This window comes from Martes martes (genome assembly GCF_963455335.1).
Source record: "Martes martes genome assembly, chromosome: 16".
NCBI classification, from domain to species: Eukaryota; Metazoa; Chordata; class Mammalia; order Carnivora; family Mustelidae; genus Martes; species Martes martes.
The window spans coordinates 62,847,854-62,867,452 of NC_137904.1; the positions used below are offsets into that span (position 1 = coordinate 62,847,854).

Genomic DNA, 19,599 nt, shown 5'->3' on the forward strand with positions numbered 1-19,599 from the left:
CCTGGAGCCCCCAGAGTGGGCAGAAGCAGAAAGGATCCTCCCCAGACCCCTGGAGGGGGCTCGGCCTGTAGACACCCCGATCTCAGGCCTCCAGGCTCCAGACGGAGGGTCTCCATTTCTGCTGTTCTCAGCTGCCCGGGGTGTGGTCCTTCCTCGAAGCGGCCCCAAGACACCACCACTTCCCGTTGGGCTGGTACGCGGTCGGGTGCCCGGCAGGCGTCCCTGTGCTGCGGACCGTGCTGACAACGACTACGGGTGACCCACTGATGGCCGAGTCCCCCCCACGTGCTTTCCGTTACCACCTTCCTCTATCCCCACGATGGCCCCATTTCCCAGATGAGGAAACCAAGGCACGGGGAGATGAAACACACTGCTGAGGTCACACCCTAGGGGTCACGGTGGGGCTCAGGTTCACCCCTGGGTCTGACCACAGAGCTGGCCGGGCTCCCAGCCCCGTGGGACCCGGGGGACCGAGCCTGACCGAGCCTGCCCGTCCCTTCCCTGCCCTGATGGCTCCCTGATTTGGACATCGGAGGATGAGGCCCTGTCGAGGCCCAGCCTGGGCTCCCGGGCAGCCTCCTAAGTTCCCGGAGCCAGCGGCAGCACCACCCCATAAGGGGCTCCCACGGCTGAGGGCAGACGGTGAAGGGCATGTCCTTGGTCCTGGACGCCCTCCAGGCTTCCTAGCCTGCCCACCCGGAAGCCGCGGGCCGGTCCGCAGGGCCCCCGCCTGCCGGCTGCCCTTCCCGAAGCCGCTTCCCTCAGACCCGGGTGGCGGCCACCTTGACTGGAGGGGGTGGCGCGCGGAGGGGAGGGGGAGCCGGCGCGGAGCCTGCCGAGCGCTACAGAAACATACGACAAGATGAGTCTTAACGAAGCCCGGAACAGATTGCCGGGTGCCGGGAGATGGGATGTTTTAAAGAAATACATCTCAGCTCCCAGTTACAGAAGCACAAACAAACCCAAACAACAGATCTTTGGAAACCGCCAGCTTCGCGGCTGCCAGGCTGCTGCCGAGGGCCCGGGGGGGCGAGGTGGGTGTTCCTGCAGCACCCGCAGGGGCGGCGGGCGGCAGGGCGCCGGGCAGGCCCATGGCGGGGCGCAGAGGGAGCTCCCCGAAACCTCGAGGGAGGGACGCACCCCTCCACCTCCCTGCCACCCCACCTGCCACCAGCTCCTGGCCGCCCCACTCCTGTCTGTCCAGACACACAGCTGGTCGGGCAGACGGACGCCCTGTCTCTGGGGTGGGGGTGGCCACCCCCACACCCTCCCCGCCCCCGTCTGGTCCTGCTGCTGCTGGAGCCGCCTCCTGGGACGTCCCCCAGTGCAAACACACTGTCGCCTCGCCTGGAGGCTCCCCCATACCCCCAACGCCCTGGGCTGCTCGGGGTCATGTCCCTCTCGCCCCCTCCCCTGCAGGGGCCCCCAGCCGGCCGGAGGTTGCTGTGCAGAAAAAGAACGGCCAGGCCGTCTGAGAACTGTGGTCTCTCGCCACCTGCCCCCCTCCGCTGGCTTAGGGGGACCCTGGACGACACCCCCAGCTCCCTGTGGCAGCTCCCTGACACGAAACCTCCAGGCATTCAGACCTGGGCCACCGAGCCCGCCCGTTCCAGACCCTTCTGAGAGGCTGGGCTTCCCGCCTCCGGCCTGTCCCCTGTGCGCACAGGCCAGTTACACCGACAAGGACGACAGATATCAATAATTCAGCCTTTACAGCTGATAGCCCGGTGTCATGCAGCCTTTTCCTCCTAAAGGCAAAAAGCACTTAAGATACCATTTATTTCCGCCTCGTGTCCCGCGGTGGGGCCGCCTGGAGCCGGGCAGGGACGCCCCTCGTCGCCAGCTTCTGCCTGCGGCGTCAGGGCCCCCTGAACCCTCCGGCTCCCCTGGAAACCCGCCGAGGGGGGGCACCTGGCCCCTGGTTCTGTGACCCCTTTCCCTTCAACAGAGAATCAGAGGGCCCTCCCCACGGGGACCGTCTCGTGGGGACCAGCACTGCCCAACACGGAAGCTTCTGGCCTCGTGGGGCGATCAAAATTTAAATTCATTGAGGACCGACAAAATTAAATCCAGCTGCTCCGTCACCAGAGGCCCATTTCTAGGCTCGACAGCCAAACGTGGCCAGTAACGACCGCCTGGACAGCGTCCACTGCCGCAGAAAGTTCGGAAGCACACGGCGCCGCTTGGATGGACCCGAAGACTCAGGGAGGGCAAGAGCGCGGGCGGGGGACTTCAAGGGCGGCTGGAACACGGCGCCCGGCGGGGCGGAAGCCTGCAGAGTGCAGCAGGGTGGGGAAGAGGGTCGTCCCCGGCCCACGGGCTGCCTGGGGCTTCAGCGGCACAGGGGAGAACATTCCAGACAGAGGCGGCAAGGCTGGGGAATGGCGGAACAGCGGGCGGGCTCGGGACGGCTGGCAGCGGGCATGGGGAAGGGCAGGAGCAAAGACTGGAGGCAGGGGGGTGTCCGAGCAGGGCCCCGAGGGCAGGGGGGCGTCCGAGCGGGGCCCCAAGGGCAGGGGCGTCCAAGCGGGGCCCCAAGGGCAGGGGGTGTCCGAGCGGGACCCCAAGGGCAGGGGGGCGTCCGAGCGGGGCCCCACCTGGCATTCCCCAGCCTGCGTCTCCCCAGCGCCTGTGCCTGCTCGCCTAGACCCACATCTGAGCAGGCTGGTTCATGGCAACCAGGAAGCCACCATGAGAGGCCCCCAGCCAGTTCCGTAACCCCACAGGCAGCCCTTCACCGGGGACGGCCACCCTGAGAGCAGGCACCAGGAAGGGCAAAGGATCCCGGGACACGGGAAACTGCAGCCTCCCCCGGGGGCGGGGCGCGGCTCTGGAGACCCGCTGGCAGGTACCAGCATCGGTTGCCAGCAGGACCTCAGTCACTGGCCAGCGCGGGAGCTTTTTCAGGGACAAGCGTGCAGCCCAGGCCAGGGGAAAGCAGTCTGAGTCGGGCACTTCAGCCGGCCTTCTGGTTTTAAAACTCGGTTTCTACCATAAAATGAACACAACCACAGAATAACATTTTTGAAAATCGAGAAAAGGAAAACATTAACCACAACGTGGTAATATCTCGGCACGTTGTTCACACACCGGTGTTGACCGACGCGGCGGCCACGCACGCCGTTTAAATTTAAATCCCGCAACATGACGGAACGTGGAAGTCCCGTGCCGGCAGCCACACCGGCCACGTTTCCAGAGATCCCCAGCTGCGCGGGAGGCCAGCGGCCACTACGTCGCAGGTACAGAGCTGGAGTCCGTCCCGCGAGGGGGGAGGCTCTCCTGCGCCCCCCGACCCCTGCCCCGGACGGCCTCACCCACGCTCAGGGCCTTTTCACAGACTTTAACCAAAACGTGTGTGGGATTGGCCCTGCTTTGCTGCTAAGACACCACGAACGTCCACGTTGACGGTTCAGCCTTCCTGAACGCCGCGAGGCCTTCCTCCAGGAGGCACTGAGGTCCAAACGTTCGGGAGTCACAGACGCCTGAGGAAATCGGGTGCTGCCCCCTCCTCAGTGACCCCCGTGAGCACACACACAAAGCGGCCCAAGAGGTCGGGGGCCCACGGACCCCTGATAAGACTCCCTTGTCTCGTAGGGTGAACCAGAGTGCAGCTACCTCCTTCTCGGCTGTCGGGCAGTAAGTTCCCGCCGCTCCTCTCCACTGTAAAAAGCTCCGCGAAGAACATCTTCTCGCCAGTGTGTTTTACCTCCGTGATTCGGACTCTTTCCCAACACTCCGAAGACTCGGTTTCAGAGACGGCGGCCGCGTTCCCTTCTACACACGCATCGCTGATGCCCTTCCCGGGGCGGGGGCGCTCGGCAGGCCCCCAGGGGCCCACACGGGGGTCCTGCTATGTGACACCCTCACCTACTGGCGCTTCAGACGGGGCCAGGCACCTCCCAGGACAGACCAACGACGGGCTGGCCGCTGACCGCGCTGCTGACCTTGCCCGATGGTCACCCTCGCCGGCACGCCCATCCCACGCCCTAGTTCCCGGTGCCGTGGGAGTCACAGAACCGCACCCTGCTCCGGGAGTCGGACCTCAGCCGGGCAGCAGCCCTCCACGGCCACCCGCTCCCCAGCGGGCCTTGAGCACTCACTAGGTCCAGGATTTCAGGCCATCATTGTGCTGGGAGGGGGTTGGGGGTGGGATGGGGGGGGTGGAGCAGGTGCCTTGGCCATCTGGGAACCGGGTCCTGCCTGGCTGTGCCCCACAGGTAGCCCACGGACGGACACTGGCCTCACATCACGAAATGCTAGAGGGGCTCTCAGGTCAGGGGCGGATGGGGGCGGTCCTCCCCGCCCACCCCAGCCTGCCTCTCCGCCTCCACATGTAGTTCTCCGGTTCTGCCACTAGAGGGATCCCGTGAGCCAGCCTGCCTGCACCCCTCCTGGGGACCCAGTGCCCAGTTACAGTGGGACCCTTGGCTCCAGGAGCCGCTATGGGCACATGCCAGTCCTCAAAGCCAAGCCCAGCTGCGGGGTGTCTGCTCTAGCCAATGCCGGCATTCTGGACCTCCGCCCAGACGCCCTCTCAGTCCAGCGCTCACGGACCACGCCTCTCTTCCTGGGGTCCCCTTCAGAGCTGCGGTTCTCAACCAGGCGGCCACGCCGCAAGCCCCGGGCCCCGCTCCCAGCAGCTGGAGGTGTGGCTGCCTCCCGGGCAAGAGGCGTTTCCAAGGCTGCCCGGGGCGTCCTCACCCGCAGCTGGGCGCAGAGTGCCTGGTCTACAGTGTCCCACACGGCCGACCCTTCGGTGCGGGATTTCCAGCCCCATCACCGTGTGGGCGCTGCACGGCGGCGGGAGGGAGCGGAGGAGCCGTCCCCCTTGCTTCCACGGTCTCCGGTGTGGTGGCTCGGAGAGGAAAGGGGCAAGCGAATGTGCCCAGCGCCCAGACCTGGCCCTCGTCTCGATGGCCTGTGAAAAGGCAGATTCCAAGGCCCACCCTAGCCCCTTCCGGAATCCACACCTGCTTTTTAAGGCCCCCAGCGACCTGTCACGCATAGCTGGGTCAGGAACCAGTGTGCCTCCCTGTAACACCCGTCAGGTCCTATCTGGGACACAGGCCGTGCCCACGTCGGCCCTGCCCCCACCTCAGCTGAGCCCAGGCTCCCAGCCAGGAGGCCACGAGGGCTCCCATCCGTCTCCATCCCGTCTCAGCACAAAGCCTCAGCCTAACCAGACTGCTCGGGCCTGAAGAGCACGTGTCACGATCTGCAGGGTCTCTCTGGTAGACGCGGCCCGTCCCCGACCATGCCACGGTCTGCTGCGCACGCCCAGAGATCGACCCACAGTCTGTGAAGCAGCTCTAAGCAAACAGATGACCCCGAAGGGAACTGGGGGGCCCGGGGTTCTGGAAAGCAAACATTTGGCTCCGGGAGCCTTACCACCGAGAGGCCTCCTAACGCGGCCTCGGAACCCCGGCTCCGGAGAGAACCCCGCTTTCCCTCGGGGGACTGACGTGGTACAGAGCGTCCAGCCGCCGCTGGAGTCACCTGGAGCAGCGGCCAGCCACGAAGGGGAGGCCCGCGTCAGGGACATCGTCAAGGGACAGCAGGGACATCGTGCTCAGTTGAAGCAGCCGGACACGAACGGCCGCCCGGGCCGTGATTCCACTTACAGGAAACGTCCAGAACGGGCAAAGCCACAGAGACAGACGGTGGGGGGGGGGGGGGCTGCCGGGGCTGGGGGAGGGCGGAGGGGGAGTAGCGGCTTAGCGGGTGTGGGGGTTCTTTTGGGGTGAGGAAAAAGTTCGGGAGCCAGACAGCGGTCACTGTTGCCCAACACTGAGTGTGCTAAAAGCCATGGAACGGCACAGTTTTAATTGGCTACAGCGGCAAGTTTTGGGTTATGTGTATTTTACCACAATTAGGAAAACAAAATTTCCCTACTCTGGGGCCACCCGTGTGTCTGGGAGGGTTCTCAGCCTCGGCACTGAGACACGTGCGCAGGATCCCTCTGTCATGGGGGGCTTGTCCCGGGCACTGCGGGGCGCTCAGCAGCACCCCGGCCTCCAGGCCTCCAGCCGCCAGAGGCCAGTCACGTCCCCGTCCTCCGTTGGGATCAAAATGTGTCCCAAGACTGCCCTGTGTCCCTTAGGGCAGAACTGGCCCCAGGTGAGACTCTCCGGTCTAGACGCACCTGGAACTGCTTGGCCATGAGGGGAGTAAAACAGGCCCCCTGGGAGGTGCTCACGGGCGGCCAGCGCGGAGAACCAGAAAGTCGGTGGGGGGTGGGACGCGGCCAGTAGTGAACTCGCTAGGTAACCTCATAAAACAGGTTACTGTCCTCATCTCACGAACGAGGAGACGGGAGTTCTAAGAAGACACGGTGCTTTCCCGGGTTCATGCCAGTCAGGTCTCCTGAATTCCCAATCCAAGCTCCTTATGCGACTGGGGCTCCCACAGGGCCCATTACATCAGGCCCCGATTCTGGTTCTGCCACTACGACCTCAGCCATGAGACCAAAGGCCAGGCCCAGCACACCTGAGTCACAGTAAAGATGGAACTCGGGACCTGTCCCTCCGCCTGGGCCCTGCAGGTGCCGGTCACCTGTCCCTCTCCCACCACCTGGGCCCTGCAGGTGCCCGGCACCTGCCGGTCTCCCTGCGCTGGCCGGTGGCACCACCAGGGGGAGCTCCGGCCAAGCCCTGCGGTGGGAAGCCCGGTTGTTCTGGTTCCCAGGCGGGTCCCCGTGGGGAACCCCACACAGCTCAGTGCACAGGGTGCGGCGGCCGGTCCCCTCCACAGTCACTCTCCAGTACACGAGACAGCGGTTACCAGGCCACTCTCAGGCTCCGGTGGACCGCGTCGTATTGAGGGGATAAAACCAGGAAAGAACCCAAGAAGCTCAAATTCCTCCTCCTTGGCTCCCCGCTTCCGTCCGTCCTGTGGGACCTCGCGTGCTCCGGGTCTGGGGCGCAGCCAGCTGGGCTCAAACCCAGCTCCTCGAGCGTGCCAGCTTTGCGACCTCCAGCAAGTTACATAACCTCTCCGAGCCTCACTTTCCCTTTCTGTTGGGGGGTGATGGCAGGACCCACCCCGCGGGGTCTGGGGTGGTTGTGAGCAGAAGCGTGAGCTGCGCGAGGCACGCATGCCGGGTGCCCACGCCAGTGCTTGAGCCCTCCGCCCCTCACCCGCGCCCGGCTCGCAGCCCGAGTTCAGTGACCACGTGCCGGCTGAACACAGCAGGGCTTAGGGGCGTGACCGCCGTCCACCCAGAAACCTCATGAGAGCGAGGACCACGGCCGGAGCACAAGAAGGGGCTGCCGAGGTCAGGGGTGGCCTGGCCTGCACGGGCCCTGGCCGCTCCGGGTCAGTGCAAGCCGCCGTTCCCGAGCCTTGGGCATGCCCACCCCGGCGATGCCCTGCGGCCCCTCATGAAGCTGCACGGTGGCTGCTACCGGCTGGGACAACCCTCTCCGGTCAGGTGCGCCCAGGGTGGGGTGTGGCCTGAGCCAGCATCTGGTGCCCCCGGGCTCTCAGGCTACAGAGGGAGTGACAAGAACATCACCCCCCAGGACTGTGCTCCAGCCTCTTATAGCTCAAGGGTCTGGGCAGAAAGGTTAAGGTTCCCCCGGGTGCAGGGGCTGGGCCACATGCCTGGTTTGGCTGCAACCCCAAAGGCCTTACGCTACCAGCCAGGAGTCTCCGAGCCTGCCTGGGGTCTGTGGGGTGGCCACAAGCCACTGTCCCCCCACTGATGAGAACTGGGGCACCGGGATTCCCAGGGCCTGGCCCCATGGGGTTTAGTCTGGGTCACGGGGCAGGTCAGACCTGTGGGGACGGCTTATCCTAGGTGAGGCTGCAGAGGGGAAGGGGAAGGGCGAGAAGGCGGAACCCCCCCCTCCCCGCGGGTCCTTCACCGTCTCCTTGAGCAGCATCAGTGGTGGGACACGGAGCCGAGGCCCTGGCGTGGGGAGAGCCGGACCCCGGCAGGGCGAGACGCAGGCGGCCCGCAGCCCTCAGGGAGCAGAGCCCTGACTCACGCAATGGCCCCCCACGAGGCGCAGGGCAGACCTTGGGGGTTGGACTCTGGACTCACCCACTCTCGCTGTCCAGGAACACGGAGCTGCCGCTGTCCACCAGGGCAGCGCTGATGGGCGAGAGGCAGAACGGCGAGGAGAAGGCGTCGGAGTCGGAGTCGAAGGAGCTGTCCCTGCTCACGCCGTCCGCCGACAGCTCCAGGGAGCCCTCCTCCTCGCTGGCCTCGGGCCTCAGCTCCCGCCCCTCCTCCGCCCCGTCCTGCGAACCGACCGCCGACAGGATTCCGGAGTCGCTGTGGGCCGGCGGTGGGGCCACCCCCAAGCCCCGGGCCAGCTTCTCTCCGTCCTCGGACGGGGGGGAAGGGCTGACGTGCACGGCATCCGGGTTGCCCTGTGCCACCACCGGGGCGTCCTCATCTCTGGGGGTCAGGGCAGGCCTGGGCTCCGTAGGGGAGGGCTGGTGGGGGGTCCCCAGGCTCTGGGCACGCCGGGCCCGCGGACGGGGCGCCTTGCGCACGGGGGAGCTCTCGGGGGTGATGTAACGCAGCGCCTCCTCGTCCTGCCTCTGGATGCGAGAGTTGGGGACCCACGCGAGGATGACGGTGCTCCCTAGCAGCTCGTCCTTCTCCACGTACAAGCACAGGTATCCTGCGGGGGTCGGGAGGACAGGTGCGTTAGGGACCGCAGCGCCTCTGTCTGGCTCCTGGTCAAGCCCCCCGCCCCCCGGCCGCCAGGACGCGGCCGGGCCAGAGCCCGCTGCAGACAGCCTGGCCCCGAGCGCAGCGTGGCCGGGGGCGCGGTCGGGCTCCGTGAGTGAAAACTGGAGGCACGTAGCCGATTCAGGGGCACCGGGCCCCCAGGCAGGGGCCCGTCCTCACTTCCCCATGCCCTGGGAGCCCTCCTCCCGCTCAGAGCCCCACCCGGCCACGGGCTGGCGGCCCCAGAGCTTCCCTCCCCAGCCTCCAGGTCTGGGGGAGCCCAGGGCCCGGGAGCCCCGTTTCACCACGCCTGGGAGTGACGGAAGCTGTGGACTGTATTTCTGTCTCATACAAAATAAATCCAAAGAAGGGTGTTTGGGCATTTTCCAGTCAGTCGGGGTCTCAGTGTATCTTCTTTAATGCAGCTTTCTGGAAGGAGGGGCGTCCCCGATGTCAGGCACCAGACCGTGGACAGGGCCGGAGAAGAGCGGTCCCCCTCAGAGGCGGCTGCCAGTGGGTGGGCTCTCTGGGCCCCCGAATGCTCAGTCTGGGAACAAGCAAGCAGCCTTTCCTGACACTTCAGGATGTCCTGACTCCTGGGTTGATCATGCCAGGTGCCCAGGCCTCCTGGTCTCCGCTCTAGAAAGCCCCCGGGGCCAAACGGGGCTGTCACATCCCATGGAGCTCTGAGAACCTGCACCAAACTCTCCTGAGCCTCGCTCCCGTTTCCAGAAGAGGTGGGGACACTCCGGGATAACGGTAAGGAGCAGGGGAGGCCACATGTTTCCATACCCTCAGATCCTGTGGCTCGGGGAAGGGAGCCCCGGGACTCCGCCCCCACCCCAGGGCCTTCCGTCATGACGGCATCCGCACGAAGTTCTCCCCGGGCTGTGCTGTTCTTTCTGATTGAGACCAGAAGAGCTGACACTCTCGGATCCAGCCCTAGAACCTCTGTTCCTTCCTCAAACCCTCAGAGTTGGCCCCGTGGTCGGGAGTCCACGGCCACACGCCACCAGAGCCCGCACCCCCTTCTGGAGCACACTGCGGGGGATGCAGGACGCTGGAATTCCCTGTCTACACGGCCCAGAGCGGCTTCTAGGGCCTGCTCCTGAACCGTCTGTGGGGGCTGTGGACGGGCTGGGGTGTCCACACGTGGGTGCCCGCGGTCCCTTCTAGTGCAGGAAAGAGCTGGGCTGGAGGCAAGCTCTGTGGGGGCTGATGATTCCGAACCCTCACCCGACCGTCGGGGGCTACAAAGACACTCACCGAGGTAGGACCCGTTCATTAACGTACTTTAAACGTTTTGTCTTTATTTTGCGGACACATAATTCGCATACAGCAAAGTGCTCAGGCCTGACCGTCATTTGTAACTTTTCGATGTCTGACGTCTGGTGTGGGGCTTCTGTCTGTGCCGGGTGGGCGAGTCCACAGGCCACAGCTGGTCCCCTGCAGGTGCACTGGGGGCCCCAAGGGCCCTCCAGCAGCCCGGGGAGGCCGCAGGAAGAACGAAGATTGCCCAGAGCCTGCCCTTGTCCCATCTCCAGCCCGGGCTGGCGTTGGGAATGGCCCAGCCTCTCTGAGCACCAGCCTCCTTGTCCAAAACAGAGGCCTGTCCCGGCTCTGGGCACTCTCATGAGCTTAACGGACAGATAAGATAAGGCAAACCATGTACTCGTCGCAGCCGTCCGCAGAAACAACAAAGGACACAGGACTTGGGTATCACTGACCCATCATTTTGTCCCTCCCGTGGGAGGCAAGTGGGGCTGAGGGAGATCAGTGCCGCGTCGCTATGACCGGATTTAACGGCCTCAGACCCGCCCCGGCCTGAGGACAGCCACAGTCCGGTTCCCGACCTGGAAGAGAAGCGACTGCTTTGCTCTGTGCTGTGAGCCGCAGCCCCGAGGAGCACCGGCCGGCCGGCCACCACAGCAGGGCTCAGGATACAGCCTGAGCCCCGGGAAAGAGGCAGTTTCTTTGTCTGCGACTTGGCACGAGATCGCAAAGCTGCTGTCACCGCAGGAAAAGTGTCCAGCCCAGGCTCACGTAGGCCCCGGTGCTGGTGTGTCCCAGGCATGGCCCTAGGGGAATGGATCTGCGGCCCCTACATCTCCCAGGGCAGATTCCAGCTGATACTTTCTGCCCTGATTTTGGAACCGTGGGGTTAGAGGACAGGTGGAGACAGGACTGGCGCTTTCCGGGGCCTGCCCTACAGTCCACCTGGTTCTCATCACAGCCTTCCGGGCTGTGGGAAGGGAAGCAACCACCAGGCCTAGCTCGAGGGGTGCGGTCGTGCCACAGTGGAGGGGGCCCGTGGGTACCGGTCCGTGCCCACAGAGGAGGGCTGCCCACTTCCCTGCCTGCAGGCTCCCTGCTCCTGGCAGCTGGGAGTGACCTAATGTCCTCTTCTGAGGCTGATTCCCCGGAAACCGTCCCGCCCCACGTGTACAAGTTAAAGGTCACCGGCCCCTTCGAAGATGGGGAAATTAGGACAAATGGGGAAGTGGCCCAAAGCTTTCCAAAGCTGGGGCTTGGACACTTTAGAAAGAAACCAAGCCCGTCCGCCCGGGCCCTGCCATCTCTTGGGCTCACCTGGGTGGTGCTCCCCCAGCCCCTGCAGCCCCTCGGGCGGGTGCACGCAGACATTGTTCTTGGAGTAGATGATCTCCCCATCCAGGACGGAGGGGGGCCCGCCACCGCCGCCCGGGGTGAGGGTCAGGAGGTCCGAGGCTTTGGAGGAGGCCCGGCGAAGGAGACGGCCCAGAGACATTGCCGGGGGAGTGTTTCCATCCTCCGCACGCTTCGGCCCAGGCGGGGCTCGTCCAGATGTGGCTGGGGGAGAAAAACAGAGGAGGCACGTCAGGCCAAGGTCATGGGCTTGGGCCGGGTGTCTTCGGCGCTGTGTCCTGCCTCACACCAGCATGCGCAAGACGGATGGGAGTTCGCTGACCTCCAGGACGGGTCCTGCTAGCACGAGGCCACGTGGCACCATGGACGACGTTTGGGGCCGGGTCGTTCTCAGTGCTGAAGGCAACCCCGGTCTCTACCCATGGATGCCACCAGCAGTGCCCTTCCCACGATGACTCCAGGCATGGCTAACTTCCCCCAGGGGCCAAACCACCTGTCACAGGCGCTCTGCTCCCCCACGGCGATACCAGGAAACACTGAGACTTGTCTCTGCTCAGAGCCACCTCCTTCCTTCATCTGCCTCCTCCACCCCCGGCCCCGGCCTGATGTCCCGACACGCGACGGGTCATCTCAGCTGGGAAGGGTGTCACAAGGACCCGAGTTTGCCTACAACTCCAACGAGAGGGGCGTCCGGCCGGCTCAGAGGACTGGGTGACTCTTGATCTCGGGGCCATGAGTTTGAGCCCCACGTGGGGGGTTGAGATCACGTAAATAAGTAAAAAACGTACAAAATAAATAAATAAAAATTAAAACGGTAAACAAGAAACCAGAGGACCAACCCAGTATGCATACAGAACTCAAGATTCCCCGACAGAAGGAGCAGGGTGATTCGCAGGAGAGTGAGCGGGGAGAGCTCATAAAGGAGGAGTCCTCGGTCTGGACGAAAGCCCGACACCCGGGGGACGGCCCGAAGCAATTTTTATTCCAGCTGAAAGCCCAACCGTCAGAGATCGCTCGCTGTGTGGACCGGTCAGACGCTTCGCATCAGTCGAGCCCCAGAACGCAGCCACCCAGCGGAGCCGTGGAAGGAGCCACGGGAGTGAGCTCGTGTGCACAGACCCTGCTGCCCCCCCGCCAGAGGTGCTGCGTGTCCGAGACACAGCCCGCGGCAGGCAGGTGCAGGCCAGCCTCACGGGGCAGGGCCGGGCCGGGGGCACCCGATCGCCTTCCTCTCGTTGAAAGAAAAGAAACGAGGTGAGAGCCAATACGACAGCATCGTCGATGACGGATGGACTAAATGAGGTCCATCCGCACGGGGGATGTTATTCGGCCTTAAGAAGGAAGGACACCCGGCCACCGGCCCCATGGGTGGACCTTGAGGACACTGTGCCCTGTGACATCAGCCATGCACAGAAAGACACAGAGTGTAGGATTCCACGTCCATGAGGCCACTGGAGTCGTGGGTCAGATTCACAGAGAGAGAACGTAGGACGGGGGGTTGGGTGCCAGGGGCTGGGGGAGGGGCGGGATGGGGAATTAGTGTTTTGGGGGCCAAATTTTCAGTTTGGGATGACAACAATATTCTGGACACAGATGGTGGTGACGGCCCCACAGCGGTGTGAAGGGACTTAATGCCACTCAGTAAGACGGCGCAGTTTTATGTCCTGTCTCACCGCAGGACAACTCTTTGAACCTCCTGCATTTCTGACGCTTCTCCCCAAACCCAGAGCTGGTCTGCAGGGTTCCCTACGTGAGGCTCTTTCTGCTGGAGGGTGTGCACAGGCTCGTGGGGTGGCGGGGGGCTCGGGCTCAGGGTGCCCTTCACTGTCCGAGGCCAGGCGGGGTAACTCCAGGCCGGATCCTCAGCCCCCGGCTCTCTGGGGGCCCCTCCCGTGCCCTCAACTCTGTTCTCAGATCGCCCCAGAAAATCACTAACTCTCCGAAGCCCAAGATTCTTCTAACGGCTTCCTGCCAGCCTGAAAGTCACCCCTCCCTCGTCCACATCTTTACCTAGAAAGATCCATCACGCCCTTCTCCCGAATGACCGGGGTTCCCAATATCGGCATCGCCTTGAAAATCACGGTTCTGGGACCCTCATTGCCTCAGCCACAAGCCTAGACATCACTCCACTCGTGGTCGTATCCAGGGCCCGAATCCACCCCTCGAAGGCTTCCCCCAGGCCAACACTCTCAACCCCCTTGGCCGGGGGGCGGCAAGCTGATTTCAAGGACCAGACAGTAATCGTCAGGCTCCGTGGCTGCCAGTCCCACCATGTGACAGCGGCCACAGATGGGAACCAGAAGAAGTCAAGTGAGACTTGACACACGGACACTCTCACCTGAATCTCCCAATCTCTATGACTCACAGAAAATTCTCCTTTTAGGTTTTTTCCAATCATTTAAAAATATAAAACCCAACCTTAGCTCAAAGACTAGAAAACAATCGGAAGGCTTGATTTGGCCCAGGGGCTGCAGACAGCTGACCCCTGGCTCAGGCCACCTTCTGGATACTCGGCCCCTCTCTCTTACCCAACCTGCCTCCAGGCCAGCCTCTCCGGGAAGCCTTCCCGGCCTCCCCAGGTCAAGGGGGTGGCCACCCCTTATGGCCCCCACTGGTCTGCTGTCTGAACTTGGAGACATGCCCCAGCACCTGTCAACCTCGGTATAAAATTCTTTAAAAAAAAAAACAATCACACGCCCTACGTATCACGTCCTCTGTGCAACTAACTGTCAGTATTGTTATTCTAGTGACGATTCTGTTGTCCAGAATATTTTTAGCATTCAAGAATCGTTCCAGAATGACAAGGTCGCTTCACGAGCCGTACAAGAAAATGAGTCTCTTCTTTCTAGACCAGCGCTGCCTGGTTTGCTAATACCCCCCAGCCACATTTTAAAAAGTAAACAGAAAGGAGGAAGATTAATTTTGGTAACACACTTCATTTCACTCCTTATTCCCCAAACAGGATCGTTTCGGCCCATAATCCATGCGGAAACGAGCTGCCCGACGTCCCCTCGGCCTCTGGAGCCTGGGGTCTGTTTCGCGTTAAGGGCGGCTCAGCCAGGACCCACACTGTGGGCCGAAGCCTCGGCTCCCTCGGGGTCTCCCCTGGTGTCCCTTCGTTAACCCAGACGAGGCTGCAAACAGCTGTCAGCTGAGTCTGGAACCCAAACCGTCCTTCAGGGAAGACGTCGGCCACCGCAGAGGATAATCAGAAGAATGTGCTGGAAGGTGTGAAGGGCATCCCAAAACACAAGCGCTCACAATCCCGCCTTTCCCCGCACACCCGACGCGGACCACACGCTCTCCCGCCCTGAGACTCTGGCCCACGCGACCTCCTACATGCAAGTTCCGCAAACGAGGAAACGGGTTCCGAGCGTTCGGGTCACTCGGGAAGCAGAGAAACTTGGCTCCTAAGACCTTCATCCCTGTGCTCAGAGTTCAGCTCCCACCCCACCCCCGGCACCTGGGCGGGCAGGGGACAGTCCCCCCAGCTCCGGCCCCAGAGTGTCCTGCAGCAGGCTGTCAAACGCCCCACAAATATTCACCCTCTTCAGACACTTTCCACTCACTCTCCAAATGCGATTGCTCCGCCGTGAGCCGCCTTCATTGACATGAAACCCGGTTCCCGGCCTCTGCCACCGCGCTGCTCGCCGAGAGAGCCCTTGACCTATTTTTGGATGCCTTTTTTTTTTTTTTTTTTTGTAAGTTAGGCACCAAGCTCAGAGAAGTACGAAGAAGAACACAAGTGCCTTAAATCACAGGATCCGAAACCGTTCGCGTGTCTGCTCCTATCTTCTGTGTCTTATGAAAAAGCAAAGATGCCCCCTGGGGGCGGCCGGAGTCTTGCCTTCTGTCGCAGGTAAGTGCGTTCTCCCACGCGTTAATGAGTCTAAGAGTGCGTCTTCCCCCGACCCCCAAATCATATGTCGAAGCTCCAACCCCCCCCCCAGCACCTCGGAATGCGGCTGTATTCAGAGATGGGTCTTTACAGAGGTGATCAGGTTGGAATTAGGCCATTAGAGAGGCCGGAATCCAGTGTGGCTGGCGTCCTTTGAAAAGAGGAAATTTGGAGATGGACAAGGTGTCCAGAACAGGGCACAGGTCCAGAAAGAGGCAATGGCGAGACACAGAGCAGAGGCGAGGTGGGACGGGAAGGGAGGGAAGGAGGGAGGCCTGTCCCCCGCAGAGCTGGCTGGTCGGGCAGGAGGGGAGGGAGAAGGGGACAGGGCCCTGCAGGCGGCACACAGGGAAGTTGGGCGGGAGACGCAGAGCAGGGTAAAGAGGATGAAAAATTCCCGGGGTGGACGGGGACCCGCGGCACAAGGATGTGAACGGCCCCGAGCCACGAAACAGCACGCTTCAAAATGGCCCGAGTGGGCACCACGCTGTATATCCTTGACCGGGATGGAAAATACCGTAATAGTGAAACCCGGAGAGGGGTGTACAGATGCTCTCTGTACTGCTTTTGGTAAGCTTAAAACGCTCTAAAAAATAAAATTTAATTTTAAAAAAGAGGGTGGAGACCAGAGTGCAGGCCCCCGGAGAATCCAGGCAGAGAGGATTCTGGCAGATGGAGGCAGGGGACGGGCTGGGAGCCAGAGGCAGGACAAGGGACAGCAGCGTGACAAAGGGAGCTCGGGTGTCCAGGCCGAGCGCCACGGCCAGCAGCAACACCGGGGCCTGGCCAGAGCTGCACGCCCTGACGGGGATCTTCCTCCTGTCCTTGAGTCCGCAAGACCCATGACCTTGAATGCGTCGCTCATGACCCACAGAGCAGCTGATGCCTGTGACCTTTGGGACCTGGTGTCCCGTGGGGGTGGGAGGAGCACAGAGAACTACCCCTCCTGGTAGACCAGAAAGCTGTGCTCCAGAATGTCTTCCCGGGGACAAGATTCTGAGCAAAGAGAACGCCAGGTGCCCCTGTGGGTCTGGGGTCTCTGCGCGGGTGACTTTTTCTCATTCTACCTCGGACAGAGCTGGGGGCAGGAGCACAACCAGCACACACGTTAAGTGCTGTCAGCAGAGATCCGGAGACGCACGAAATCAGCTCATGCTTGGAAGAAAGGACCTGAGAGGAGCCCATGGCCGGGAGCAGCTCCCCGGCTCCCCCCAGCAAGGCCTCGGCGTTCACTGAAATCAAAACAGCAGCCGAGATGCTCAGAGCACATTGTACCGACATCCCGGAGCCGCCCCCAACCCCGAGAGTGGGAGGTGAAGAGGGAGGCCGCTCACGGTAGACCCTTGACGGAGACAAAAACACGATTTTCCTCCGATCCGTTCCCTTAACGTTTCCACTTTGAAACGGTCACGCCTGTGTCGGTCTTGTCGATTTTAGGTGATAAGCTCCTGAGTCCAGGACACCTGTGAAAAGTCCCCTTCCTGACGGATGTGCCCGCCAGAATGCCACCTTCAGTAAAGATCCACATGCTTTGTTTTTGCTGACGGAAAGGACCGCGATGGCAGCCTGGCAGTCGGCACAGAGAGCCGGAGATGGAGGAAAGCCAAGATCCAGAATGAGCATCATTCTGGGTGGAAAAAAAAAAAAAAAAAGTAGTGATTTTAAAAGGTATAAAGTAAGAACGGCGGGGCTGGCCTCCAGCCGTCTGCGGAGCCACGATCGCAAGCCGAGCTCTGTGCCGCTCTGAGCCATGGTGACCACGAGGTCGGGCCAGATTTCTGCAAATAGGCTATTGTGTCGTTCGAAAGAACAGAACTTGGCCTCCCCTCAAAACACACACACATGCCCATGACACCGAGCTCCCTCCGCAGAAGGCCCTCCCCGCTCCCCGTGGCTCTCCCAACGCCTTCCAGAACTGCGGGTTCTCGGCCGCCAGCAGCCTGCGGGGGGAAGGGAAACTGGGGACCCAGGACAGGGGGTGGGGGTGGCTGAGAGGGGACAGCCGGGAAGGGGGCAGGTGTTTCTCTCACACCCCTGTTTGGACCTGGCCCTGCTGCTGGGTTGGGGCCAGGGGCAAGGGGTAGCCGGTCTCCACCGACCGCGCTCACTCCTAGACGCCCCGGGAGCACCTGCCACCAGCCCCGGGCCAGAGGCAGCGGAGGCCGTGGAGCCCAGCGTGGCGGTGCTGGCGCAGGGCCCTCCTCTAATATTTTCGGGGTGAAACGGAGACATCCATTACCCAAAATTCGTTCCCCAGGAATTGGTGATTTATACCTGGGGCGAGGGGTCCTGGCCAGAGACAGAGCCTAAGTCACTGAGAAGCCAGAAAGGAGCAGAACACATGAAGAAATGACGTCCTTTAGAAAAGACACAAGTCGCCCCTCCTGCTTCCTTCAGAAAGCACCGCCGTCCCACACGCGTTGGTTTCCCGTGGCTGCTGTAAGTTACACATCACCACACATTCCACAGCTGAAAACCCAAATAAATAAGCTCACAGTTCGGAAGGCCAGGAGTCCGACCAGGGCTCACCCGGCTCAGACCAAGGTGTGGGCAGGGCTGCGCTCCTTCTGCCGCCTCCAGGGAGAATCCGCATCCCTACCTTTACCAGACTCTGGAATCCTCCCACAGCCCTTGGCTCATGGCCCTCCCTCCACCTTCAAAGCTACGGTGCCCATTCTGCCCCCCCCACCCCAGCACGTGGCTCTGACGCTGACTGTCTTTCCCTTTCTTCTGCTTTTAAGGACCCTGGGATGACGCTGGTCCCACTGGATAATCCAGAACAATCTCTCCATCTCTAGGACGGCTGATGAGCGAGCGACCTTAATGCCACATACCCTAACCGAGTCCCAGGTTCCCAGGAGTTGGACACGGACATCTTTGGAAACCGTTCTGCCGCTGACTATGGCACGGCAAAGACACAGGACAGCACGGACTTCGAACTCACCCCCCGGCTGTCAAATACCCATGCAGGGCGACCACCTTTTAGACAATATGACGGGGACCACAGGCCTAGAGCCGTAAGAAAGGAGGACATGTGCCCCCATGTCCACGTGGGAGCAGCAGGACAGATGGGAGGAAAGGGCGTACTCACGCCGGTGCCTGCCCTTGGCATCCTCCTCCACCCAGAGCCCTGGTTTCCTGTCTTGGCATAAAGGGGCCCCATCATTTGCCAACCAGAAAAGCAAATAGGAGCAAAGGTGCAAAGTTCTCTTCCGGAACCTCCCTAGGAAGACCAGACAGATGGGGCAGCCGGCAGCCACTCTAAGAGGCAGGAGCTTGACTTCTCCCGTTCGCTGCTCTGTGTGGTGCAGCTGCCTCGGGCCCACCTGGCTCAGTGGGATGCGGCTGTCAGCAGGGGCTGCCTGTTCCTGTGGACCGGAGGCTCGAGCCTACGGCCATCCTGACAGCCGCTCACCACCGCGGGGGGAGGCAGGTAGGGGTGGAGGGCCACTGGACACGGTAGGGAACATGCGATGGGATGGGGCCCACAGGGGACGGCCCAGCCCCGACCCCGGCACGGGCACGCCGCTAGAAGCAACAGGCCCTGCCACGGCGCTGGCAGGAACCGGTTCCCCTGCTTTGCTCCCAAAGCCGGAGCAACGCAGAGCGGGGAACAGGCGATGCTATTTAACCAGGAGCCGGACACACAAAAACAAGGATCATGTTCCTCCCATGCAACGTCTGCTGCTAACACCCGTCCAAGGAGACCCCGGCCCTCTCTCCCAGGCATGTGTGCCGCGGTCCTTCCCGGGAACCCCAGCTCTGCAGTTCAGAGGGGGATCTACACCCCGCAGGTAGACGGGCTCAGGCACCCAATCCTTGGGGTACACGATTTGGGGAAGCTGGGTCTTCCAAGTCTCATCGTGCGGACAAGAGACCTGTGGGCTAACACGGCCCGTCCTCCCTGCGGTGCTCCCCTTTGTGTTACGGGACCGTCATGGAAGAAAAGGGTCTTCCCGACACATACGTCACGTTCAGGATGCCCATGGAGAAGACCGTCACCCCAAAACAGGGTCGCTGTGGGCGGGGCCTCTGCCTACAAGGGAGAACAAGACAATCAGCTTGTATTTAAAATGAAGGAACAGGGGCACCTGGGTGGCTCAGCGGGTTAAGCCGCTGCTTTCGGCTCAGGTCATGATCCCAGGGTCCTGGGATCGAGTCCCGCATCGGGCTCCTTGCTCAGCGGGGAGCCTGCTTCTCTCTCTACCTCTGCTGCCACCTCTGCCTGCTTGTGCTCTCTCTCTCTCTGACAAATAAATAAATAAAATCTTAAAAATAAAATAAAAGGAAGGAACGTAGTGTAGGGCAGAAGCCCCAGGGCTGGAGGCCTGGACCAACTGTCACCTGGGAAAGGGCCTTTGAGAGGCCGTAAGGACAAGACAGTCACAGAAAC

General features: G+C 62.2%; 1 protein-coding gene across 3 annotated transcripts in view; it reads right to left on the reverse strand.

Moving 5' to 3' along the window:
• Window positions 1–19,599, reverse strand: part of TBC1D16 (TBC1 domain family member 16) — a 70,767-nt gene that overhangs the window by 47,185 nt on the left and 3,983 nt on the right. For all 3 annotated transcript variants that reach the window (XM_080825740.1, XM_080825741.1, XM_080825739.1), the window contains exons 2-3: window positions 11,273–11,512; window positions 8,045–8,633 (exon numbers count right to left, since the gene is read on the reverse strand). In XM_080825740.1, the coding sequence (XP_080681866.1) occupies window positions 8,045–8,633; window positions 11,273–11,450 (767 nt within the window). In that variant the 5' untranslated portion in view covers window positions 11,451–11,512. The remainder of the gene's footprint in view (window positions 1–8,044; window positions 8,634–11,272; window positions 11,513–19,599) is intronic.